The following is a 12,062-nucleotide window of genomic DNA, read 5'->3' on the forward strand; positions in this document are numbered from 1 at the left end:
AGTATATAATTATTTTACTGTTTATTTATTTCTATGAGAAGAGAAAAAAATTTTGACCTAGGAGATCTATATGTGGCAATTTGTAACAGAATCACATAGCTTATGTTTAGGAAATCATGGTTTTGATTAAGAAGCAACCATTTAGTTCCCACTGTTTTATTAAAACAGACATTAGCAGATAATAGGAAACATATTTAACAATGTAGCCTGCATTTAGTTTGGAACATCAGTAAGTTAGTCAGAGAGTTTCTTCTCTACTGACTGTCGGCCATGGTACATGTAAACAGGTAACTCTGGGCTGAAAGGGAGGTGGGAGGGGTTGAGGGAGGAAAACCAGAAGGAGGGACATGGACCCCTGGGCTCTCAGGAAAAGCCCTAAGGTTGAATTCTGGTTTTGCTACTACTAATTTCCTTCTTTTGCTTTTCTTTTTTTTTTTCAGTTTGAAATGTATGGACACAAACAAATCTTACACACAGAATCATTACTTTCTCATGAGAAATGGATTCTACTAGATAGAAACTCCCACAGCAGCATCTATTCACAGCATACAGCTTCCATCGAAGAAACGTGCCCGTGTGGGTCCAACACTTCCTTTTCTCTAGGGGTCGAAAGTTAATAAAACACTCTTCTCTGGGTGTTTGTTTTCCGTACACCATTATACCTGTCATGAATTCTTTGTTTTTCCTCCCACTCCCCTGGCTGATGAATCAACACCACTTGAACTGTTTTACGGCAGCTTGTGTTTACTTCACACATACCTTAACCTTCCCTTTTCTCTTCCCACCGACACATACACATGCACACACACACTTTTCAGCAGGAATGACTAGCTCCCTCTCTTTGAATAGCATGTGTACACAGTGTCTGGCAGCCTCTTCAGGTGTGTGGATCCTTGACCTCCTCATGAAATCAAGGTCTTAGTCTGCTTTTATGGCACTTGAAGATTTAACTGTGCATTTACTATCCTGAGGAAAAAAAACAACTTGAAGAATTGGATTTCTAAGAAAGAAAAGAGAAAAGTGGAAGCCATAAGTGTTAATATGTGTGTGAACGTGCACACACATGCATTCTGTAGTGGCAATTCAGAAAACACTAGAGTGAAGGGTTTCCAGTCTTTCTAAATCTGGAATTATACTCCAGACTATTAAAAGAGGACACTCTCTTCCTTTCTCTTAAACAGCAAGTGAATAGGATTTAACAAATGACCTTGAAGCTGTGTGATTCTTTTGATTTTTAGCCAAAGAGGGTATGTTCAAGAATGTTAACAATCTTATTTTAAAAGAAAAACTTGGAAATAACACTTAGAGAAAAGAAATCCTTCTGAACTACACAATCATGTCTTATAATGTGAAGGCGATAAACACTGTGTCCTCTACAAGAGTTAATATTAATAACAGTTTCAAGTGCCCAGACCAGAATCTAAAGGGTCCTAAGAATTTTAGAATGTTGTAAAGAAATAGATCTTAACTCAATTTTTAGTAAATTTAATTTCTCTTGGGTAGTTCAATATCATGACTCTCCTTATAAATTGTGTATTTAGCATAAAATGCTCTCACTCCTTTGTAATCAGAAGTATGCCACCAGTGCATGTGAAGCTCATTTCCTCAAAAGGTAACCTTGTAAACAAGCTCCCAAATCCTCAACAACCGACAAGCTTTACTTCCACACTCTGTCTCCCGAGAGGAAACCTGCAGGTAGTAAAACAAATAAATCCATCCTTTACTTTTACCTACCCCCCATAAATGTCATTTGGCCTTCAGATGGGGGCAGTGAATTGACGGAAGGCTATGAGAACCTATAATAAAACATGATGGATGATGCCACAATTGTGCAAAATTTGGACTGGAAGACCCTCAAACATCAAGCTATTATGTTACCCCAAATTCCCCAAATCACCTCGGGGGCTGGTCGTATTTGAATCAAACAGCATTTGAACTGCGGTGAGAGCAACATAATTTTTCCAATACTGACATATTTGCAAAAGCAAGATGTCACAAATATATTTAAAGGGATGGATGGTTTAAAAATAGCATGGCATTTATTATATAAGGGAATTGTATATTCAGGACCAGACATGATTCCACATATAGGGTCAGGCAAAAGTAATGCCTGCTTGAGTGTGGTTGGTAGAGTAATAATGTGGGTGTAATAATTTATAAGTTTAATTTGAATGTTTCACCTAAAATGTCACATGGTGTGCTTGAGTGTGATATTGTTACGTTACATGCTTAGGATTTTGTAATAAAAGATTTTGTAATAAAAAACGGGGTGTTATTGGTGCTGGACCCTGTATAAGACATTACTACCAGCATGACTACTACTATTAATTATTGTTATAGTATGATAGCTATTAGTTAAGAGATTGCTTTGTGCTGATATTAATTTATTTAGTCTTCACAGATAGCCAGCGGCTTCGATGCTTCTATTTTTTCACTTTTCAGATGAGGAGACTGAGTCTTGGTGCAGTGAAATAATGTGTTCCAGCTCACACAGCTAGCGAATGGAAGACCAAGGCTTGAACACAAGTCTGCCTGAGTGCAGAGGCCCTTGGCTTCAACCACCGCTCTAGAATCGTCTCCAAATAAACACAACATCAGAGCTCCATTCCTGACCAAAGGTCTCCTGGTACCACAGCAGTGCTTCTGGTGTGTAATTTATACTTAGGTGTTGATTTAACCTAGGATGACTGCTTTTAAATTTCCATTAATATATTAGTAGAAATAATTTATTGATTAGATTTTTAAATAAACATGCCTATGTGAAATAAACCATTTCAAAATATTTTGAAAGATCTTGACCTTCACAAGGATGTCCTGTGAAAACATAAACTTCATATATTATGCTAAGAATTTTACTTTTAATTCTAATACAATCTTAGTTTTAAGGAAGCCAATTTGGATCTCAATGGAAATATTAAGAATCTCATCTGTATAAAAATTATATAAAATTTTCTTTAAAAATTATACCTAAAGTTAGCATAAATTCCAGAGCATCAGCAATTCATTGGCCTAAGAAATCAAAAACAGGCTTTAAAAATAAAAAGTTTACCTTTAATCTTCTTGTACTTCTTATACCATCGCCCAAACTCCTGGCACTTGGTTGCTGACACGTTGGCATAATATGTGCTATTTACAATGGATGAAATCATACTCTGTAAACAAAAAAAAGTTGTTTTTCATAAATACAAATACTCCTTTTTAGGGACCAGAAAGGACACACGACAGCCCACAGCAATCTCCTTTGTCTTTTAACTTTCAAGGAGTCACCCTCCTGCAAACCAAATGATTAAACATTAAATAGAATTGTCTACATTCACTATCCCTTTAATGTATACTTATATGATGACTGCTTTCTCCAAAACACCAACCCAGGGACCACGTCAAAGATGGAGGAGGCCGGACACACACATTAGACACATGGGGAAAGAACGGTTGGGGTGTTTAGGAGCCCGAGCAAAAGGTGAGACTGGGAGCTCCGGCACCTGTCATCCAGATAATGCCTTTCAGATGTGTCTGCTCCTTTCCAACTGCAACGAGCTTAGAGAGCCAAGAATCAGAGAACATCCGTGCTACACACTGCAGAACAACATTTAGGGAAATCAGTTAAATTAATATAATTTATAGAAACGTGTGATTAGCACTTGTGTGAAAATTCACCAAATGAAAAAATTAACAGTGCTATTTTAGAGCAGGAGGAACCAAACATAACACTTGTACTGTGTTTCAACCAGAAATGAATCAAAGCTGAAACTTTCTGAGGGCTTCAGTACCTGAGTCCTTCCCGCTCTTCATCCTCCTCTTCCTCCTCAGCTATACCCCTTAAGCTGACTTGTTTGTAATTTTGGGGAAAAGGAAAGAGGAGAGCATCACCTGATTTACAAATGGAAAATTAAAATTATAATCACACACCTTGAATTAAAATTTCTACCAAGATATGTTTGCAGTCAATATGGCGTGCTTGGACCAACATTTGCAGCAGATGTTAACTTAAACCTGAATAACTATGGTAGTCCACGTGCATGTTTTGTAAATAAATTTTATTGCTGCAAATTCTGTCTGAAAACAAATGGACATAAACAATTCAAGAGATCCAAACGACCTATATTAGGTTGTATATCCTGCCTTGAAATTGTGCCTTTCTTAAAAAAAAAAAAAAAAGTACCCTAGATAGGGAGCAGTTGAGCAAAATCTTAGAACTCCGAATGGGATTTCTACAAAATTGCTGAGATTAAAAAGATAACAATAAATCAAGGTAATTGCAAATTATTTACCAGGAGGTTCAAATGCCAGCAAACAGTCCTGCATAGTCCACCCATTTGAAACAATTCCCTCCATGAGCGCATAGTCTCCCTCGTTTTCAATCAGTATGCAGTACTGGTGGAGAGGGGGCTCCTAATTCAATTCACAGAAACCTCTTCGGCCCTTTGTACATAGCAAATGGCTATCCTCCCCTAGTTAGTGATCTCCAAATGACAATTCTGTTCTCTGAGGGGAGATAATAAGGAGAACCCTTTTAATCTAAGGATTTGAGCACAGCCTAGGAACGCATAGAGCACGTATCACCTACCTCACAGAACTTTGGGAGCCTCACCTGCTGCACTGGAGGATCAGCAGGATCCTGCTCTTCCAGAGGCAGGGTTCTGCTTTGTATTTTATTGACAAGGGAGTAAAGAAGTCTCCTGACTAGCCAGACTAGTTCCCTCTCCGGCTGAGCTGTTCTCTCTGTCCTAGTCTGTGAGACCCTTGAGGATAGTGACTAGAGCTGTTTCAGTTTTTTTCTCTCTCATGTCTAACACAGTTCTGATGTGGGATATCTGAGTCACTGAAATATAACAGATGAAAAGGGGCAGAGAAGAAATTTTAAAATGCCAAACTGAAATGTCATAATAATGAAAAATTTAACATGAAAGCAGCCCAGTAATAGATGCAACAGCCATGCTGGGGTATGTGAATAATGGCAAATGTACTTGTCTTCTCCCTATGTTGATTGTATGAAAGGCATAGACTATGCAGCCGAGGCAGGAGTCAGAGCTAAACCTTCTATTGCAAAGTGATTTAACATCCACAGCAAAAGGTAAGATCAGAAGCTCCTGCATTCATCATCCAAATAATGCCTTTCATATGTGTCTGTTCTGTTTCCAACTGCAGACTAGAGAGTCTAAAGTGCAGTGTGTCTCAAGCGCTGCCTGGAGCTGTACCTCAAGTCTTCCTAGCCCTTAAGACCAGGCCATGAACCATATATTCTGGCCCCAGATAATCCACATTTCCCTCACCTCCTGGTCTTACTACTCAGTTATTGCTCCAGATGCACCTTCATTGACACTGCACAAGGCCACTGTCAATCTATGTGGCAAGAGAATGAACATCTGAGCTTCTACGGGCTCTGTCACCAGGTCCTATACTAGAGTCACATTTGCACTCATTTAAAAAGGGGTTGGCTACACAGAGACTCAGTCAGATTTATTCTTTCCCTCAGATAATTATAAATCAGTTTCTATCTTTACTGATCACAGAACAAAAATAAACAGGGTTAAGCTATGAACTGAGCCAAGGAACTATGAATAGAAAATAAAGAGAGCTTCCCAGATAATCAGACTAGTCACTAAAAGATCTCTTCAAATTTGTGGCAAATTTTATTCCTATTAATTCTCTGCAGGTCTTTACACACAGCTGACACTCAAAGTTTTAGTGATATACATTTTTATAATTCAACATGAGAGAGCTTTGAAAACAGAAGAGACACATATTGGGAATATTTTAGATGAAAGGTCAGGTTATGTCTTATTATTTTAGTTTCAAACATGAACTTTCCCTAATCCTAAATTAGGCTATCACATTCTCATAGCCTGAGTCTGAATTACTAGGCCTCACTAGAACATTCTGGACATATACTGCAAGGTCATCTTAATGTTAATGCCGATTTTTTTTAAATCAAAACTTAATTCATTATAAACTAAATAAAACTGACAGGGGCTAACACAGACCCAGCACCTGCTGACCTTGACTCTACAAGGAATAATGTTCTCCAGAGGCCCTGGGTGCAGAGAAGCTGTATCCACTGCATCCACTCTACAACCACATTTTTTGATACTTTAATGTCACTGAAAATTGGGATGCACCTTACAATCAACAGCATGTTAGATCTGATGAGATACTGTTGCTGCAAAATGGATGACTAATGATTAAAACCTCTCCCACCTACTACCCTGCCAAAAAAGATCTAATTTCCATTTACCGCTTTTAAAAATATGTGTATAATTTTGTAGTTTATGTTGCTCTTTTATATTTCCCAATCATTCTAGAGCAACCACACAACTGGACTTTTAGGGTTCCCACACCTTTTTGATAAATGAACAGGAACTTTTTCAATCTAGAATGCAACCAAATCCTGAACTTCCATGTCCATATGAAGCAATGCTGATACGAATAACCCAAAAGATATGTGTACTGTTATTTGTAATACTTAAACAAGGGGACGACGTTTGCTGAGGGTTCCAGGAAAATGACATTGCCTTTACTAAGTTCATCCCATTCTGCACGGGGACAGGCAATGAGGAAGAATGGGGAGCACACTTGTACAACAAGGAATGCGGGCAGTCTCCTCACGACACTCAGTCACAGCCATAAACACCATATGGACAGGGATACAGACACGGTGACTTTATGAAAAAAATATTATGTACTAAAATAAATAGGAAGGCTTAACATGTCTTCCCAACTACAGATGGGTTTCAGAGGTTTCAGACTTCCTTGTCATTAGTCATGAGATTTTAAATACGAAGATTGTAGACAGAGGTGTAAAATCCAAGTTTCCTCATTTGCAGCCACTCTGCCACATCACTTGCCACTTGTATCTTCAAGTTATTAAAAACAAACAAACAAACAAACAAAAAAATAAGGGATCGGGGACATCAAAATATACCAAAATCAGTTACTACAAAGTTAACTAGCTCATTTGAATTTGCTCTAAGCCAAATTGTAAGGGGATATTATAATATTATTAGTACTTATTAGAGCTCAATAGACTAAGTAGCTTATCTAAAACTGAAATTTCTTTCAGGTCCCTCAGACAAATTTTATGCTCACGCATGTTTTTTACTAGCCTGGAGAATAGATGTCGCCTGTGACTATAAGTATGCTTCCCATTTTCAAACTGAGGGCCCGAAGCTCAGAACAAAGTGTCTTGTCCAAAGTCAAACCACTACAGAAGCACTACAAGGAGGCACAACTACAGCCGCACTCTGTCACAGGCATCTTCAGAAGGAAAGCTAATGAGCGGAAGGAAGGACATCTTCACCATCACCCCTACCTGCTAGCACAAGCTCAACAGTGGATACTGCCACCAATTCCTAAATAAGGTGACAAAAAAATAAAGCAATGGTATTTGGGCCCCTTCTATGAGTCAAGCAAGCTTAGAATCAGAACAGAGAAAACTAAGATGTCTGAAGGTCATTTAAAATGTAATAGGAAAAGCAAAATGATAAACATAAATTAAGATTATTTGTACAATATACTTAGAGAGGGCTGAGTGGCTGCTTTTCTTCCCCCAAAAAGAAAGATAAAATAATTAGATATTTTTTACTGCATTCCTGTTGACTTAGTGAGATTTGTGAACAGGAATGTTATACTAAGAGTAGTAGCTACCCTGCAGGTACACACTACAGTTGCCACAAAAAAAAAAGAACATTATAAAAACAAAGTGAGTGGTTAGATATTCTATCAGTGAAAACGTCCTGAGTGAGAAGAGTGTCAGAGTGGGGAGAACTGGCCATTTTTTCCATGTTAACATACAAGGTAAAGCACTACACAGGCAATGAAAATAACACACATTTTTTTTGCTCATTTTTAGCATCTTCACTCTGTTTTGTGATATGCTAAAAACACACACAACATGAGATTATAATGCTACTTCAATTAAGTATGGTAAAGAAATAAAAACTAATAGGGAGAATTACTTTGTCATGAAAAATTCATTTAATGTCCTTTAGCAGCCTTCCACTGACCCTTTCTATCCCCATTCCTGAGCCACACAACCATCGAAAACTCTTCCCATTCTAGTAGAAAGAAACCCTTTTCTGAGCTTTGGAGAATAAAAAACTCCATCTGAGAGCTTCCCCCCTAAACAGCTGCTGAACGGCTTGTGGATCTAATGGTGGCACCCTTCTCTGTGAGGCCAGGATGCTGGCGCCGCCCTCCGAGGGCTGTGAGGATTCGCAGGCATGGCTCCTGGAAAAGTGCTAACACAAGCTGCGGGGTCAGCGAACATGGGCTCTCTCCCCTCCCGCAATCATTTCCTGTGGCCGTCACAATCACCCAGCAAGGGATTCTTTTCAAACTGTCACTCGGAGCCCCCTTCTACGGGAGTTCATATGGCTGGGCCTCGAACTAAAACAACCTTGCATGAAAATAACTCGAAGGAACAGTTGGCAACTGGTTAATAAGAGACAGGGCGCATCCTCACTTCATACACAAATTCAAGATTAAATTAAACAGACAATTGGCAACTGGTTAACACAAGACTGGTCCAGCAGTTATCATCCACTTGTCTGTAGAAGAGACACGAACAATTTGTTTTCTTCCACCAACCCAACTGGCTGCCTGATTTCACTGCCCCATCATTTTGACATAGTGTGCATTTAAGTTAGTCCTTTAATGATCCCCAAATGGACAAGGCCTGCTTGGGATGACAGAAATAATTATTTTACAGTCTATTTCTTAAAAAAAAAAAAAAGATTCTAACTGCTATTTCACTATCATACTAGAAGTCTAGTAACTTCTTCACAGTTCAATAACTCAGTCATTTTGTTCCTCAAATACCATATTTTCCCATGTATAATGAACACTTTTTTGCTCAAACTTTTAAAGGAAAAATAAGGATGTGCATTATACATGAGTAGTATTAATTCCATACCTGTATAAATGTTTTTAATTCTTTTATTTATGCTTATGAGTTACATGTATAACTCTAGGAAGCAATAATGATATCCACATATTTAAAAATAAATGCTAAAATTCCTTTATAATACAAAAAACAAGTATATAAATAAATAATGGAATTAAAAAATAAAACAAAAATTTTTTTTCCTGAATGTTTGGGCCAAAACCATGGATGTGCACTGTACATGGCAATATACAGTATTTGACAGTAAAACCTCAATTCAGCACATGGAACAGAGCTTTGAAAACATACCTGCATGCTAAGTAAAATAAGCCAACATAAAAGGGCACAAATATTCTATGATTTTACTTTTATGAGGTACCAGAATAAGTAAATTCACAGAGACAGAATAGAGGTTACATGTTGGCTGTGGAGGACAGTGGGGTGGGGGAATTATAACTTAATGGTTATATACTTTCTGTTTGTGATGATGAAAAGTGTGGAAACCAATTCACAACACTGTGAATATAATGAATGACAGTGAATTATAAGCTTAAAAATGGTTTTAAAGATAAACTTCATGTTATGTATATTTTACCACAAAAAAAATATTTAAAGCATATGCAGAGTCACAGAGAACATGTTGGGGGAGGGCAGAAGGGCACTGGAAGGTACATTCATTTACAAATTATTTGTTCTTTGCAATTTTCAGTTAACAAGATGGTCTTTTTAGTCATTCCATTTGATCATCATAATAACCTATGAGGTCGACAAGACAGGTACTGTTAGCTCTACTTATTTTAATGGATCAGCACCTTGAGGACTGAGGTTATAGCACTGAACTCCTCCTCAATGAAGAATAAATAAGCCACAGAAAGATGTGTTCATAACGTTTTCAAATTGGAACAGTGAGGTAAGACCATTTAATAAGGGAGACCTGTGCCTAAGCAATGATAAATAAGGCTGTATGGGGCTGACCTTGTGGCTGAAGAAAGAAGCTGGAAGTGGTGACTCAGGGGACATCAGAGGAGAAGGAAGAGGCTGTCAGTGCTCAAACACATTTGAAAGGTGAAATCAAAAATAAATACACGGACACAAAAGCACAACCTATACTTTCCAAGCCTCTGGCCAGACGGAGAATAGCTAAATCGTGGCTTCCCTTCCTTTAAATATGTACACCTCAGGCTATAATTGTTGATCTTCTATGGACTTTTCCTCTTTTGAAGTCTGGGGTGCTCTTTTGAACTGCAGACCAATGGGATGCTCAAGAAAGTGAATACGAGCCACTGAATCACTCATTTATGCAGCTGCCAAATCTGAGTGAGTAAATATCTAATATGGTTTGGTTTGGGGGCAGTAAGGAAGAATCATTTAAAAACAGATTAACTTTTACTCATGAGCTGAGTCTATTTTAAATAGCCCAATAACCTATCTTTCTCCTTTGAGGTAAGTAGTATTGGGTGCTTCACTCTCTTTTTCCTACAATGAACACTTACTCTCCCATCTCTATTTACCCCTGTATCTTCAGACCACCGTAAAGTGCCTGACTCTTAATTGGGACTCCAGTAATGCTGGTGGAATACACTGTTGAATTACTGTTTCATCATCTTAGAACAAAAATGCATTCTTTTTCACACTAAGTAGGCTAAACTTCAAAAACTATATGTACCTCTTCTATTACAACCACCAACAAAATAAGCAAGCTTGTCTTCACACTGAAATGCAACTGAGCTACGCAGTTTAGGTGAATAGTCTGGAATGTTTGAGGATAATAACCAGGATTAATGATGGGGTTCACATTACATGCCCATGTTGGCTGAGGACTACCCCAACAAGACAGATGTTCTATAATCACACAGCACACAAGAAGCCCAAATCAAATCTCCCCCAAACCCAAACAACAGACCTGAGTCCATGTTTGACTAAAAGTGAGCTGGGCATAACCTATCAAATTATTGCAATCACTGTTTCTAGTTCAAAACATTTTAGAGCTTCCAAGAACACTAAAATTAATAAAACTTCTCATTTCACAATACTTCCTATAAAATTTTTGTATTTAACATGTTAAACACATTAGAGTCGTGGTTCTCAACTGAGAGTGATTTTATTCCCCTCATAGGACATCTGGCAATGTCTGGAGACATTCTGGTTGTCACAACAGGAGGGAGGAGAGATGGTGGCACGTGACTGGCATCACACCACTGGGTTGAAGCTAGGGATGCTGCTAGACATCTACAGTACACAGAACAGCCCCCCAGCACAAAGGCTTATCCAGCCCAGGAGGTTAATGGGGCCAAGGTTGAGAACTCCTGCATTAAAGCAAGATACAGCTTGTGAGAATGTTAAAGATAAACAAGAGTTGGCTTCTGCTATTGTGGGCAATCCATTGAGTGATGGGAAGAGGCAGATAACACTGACAACAGGCTGTGATAAGTGCTGTGACAGAGGTGTGTACACAAGACTACGAAGAGTAGAAGCAGCAGCTACTTCAACCAGGAGGTCAACGCACTTCACCAGCAGTGACTTTCCAGCTGGAATTTGAAAGATGATTTCATCAAGTAGAAGAGAGCTGTGCACAGTGGAGAAACAACATGCACAAGCCAGCAAGTGCCAACCCGAAGGACTCCAGGGCCATCAGCATTGTGTGCCAGGCCCACCAAAGCCAGAGACTGACACAGTGTATCTCCCTAAAGGGCCAGTTTCACAAGCTCAGAAGGAGGTTAATAATTTAATGGGAAAAATGATATTTACAGCATTTTTTTAAATATCGAGAACACAGGAATATTGAGTAGAATATAAACCTTACATGAATTTTTAAAATAGCACAAGAATCTGCTTTGTTAAACATGTACTACAAGTTTAGGTAAGCACGGTTAAGTTTTTCCCACCTCCGGAATATTTTGGTGAAGTTTGAACAATGGGAAATGTTCCAAGTAATTAATTCCATGTGTCTGGAGCACAGAGTGGGTGCTCTGGTGGGAAATCAGGCTGGACAGTGTCATCTTGGTGGCTCTTGTACACTATGCGATAGCGTCCAAATTTCCCACAGACTGGGTAGGGGGACTGGCCAGAGGATTACAAGTGAGGAAATGGCATCTAGTAGTGCTGGAGAAGCAGGTGGCAGGAGAAAAGTTATGACACATGACAACTTAAAATATTTCAGATGAGAGGTGATGAAGTCTAA

General features: G+C 38.6%; 1 protein-coding gene across 7 annotated transcripts in view; it reads right to left on the reverse strand.

Moving 5' to 3' along the window:
- SATB2 (SATB homeobox 2) overlaps positions 1–12,062 on the reverse strand; it is a 190,288-nt gene that overhangs the window by 91,741 nt on the left and 86,485 nt on the right. For all 7 annotated transcript variants that reach the window (XM_045847651.1, XM_045847653.1, XM_045847652.1 and 4 more), the window contains one exon: positions 3,050–3,152. In XM_045847651.1, the coding sequence (XP_045703607.1) occupies positions 3,050–3,152 (103 nt within the window). The remainder of the gene's footprint in view (positions 1–3,049; positions 3,153–12,062) is intronic.

Source organism: Phyllostomus hastatus, unplaced genomic scaffold (genome assembly GCF_019186645.2).
Source record: "Phyllostomus hastatus isolate PE091 unplaced genomic scaffold, TTU_PhHast_1.1 phas_contig_57, whole genome shotgun sequence".
In the NCBI taxonomy this organism is placed as follows: domain Eukaryota; kingdom Metazoa; phylum Chordata; class Mammalia; order Chiroptera; family Phyllostomidae; genus Phyllostomus; species Phyllostomus hastatus.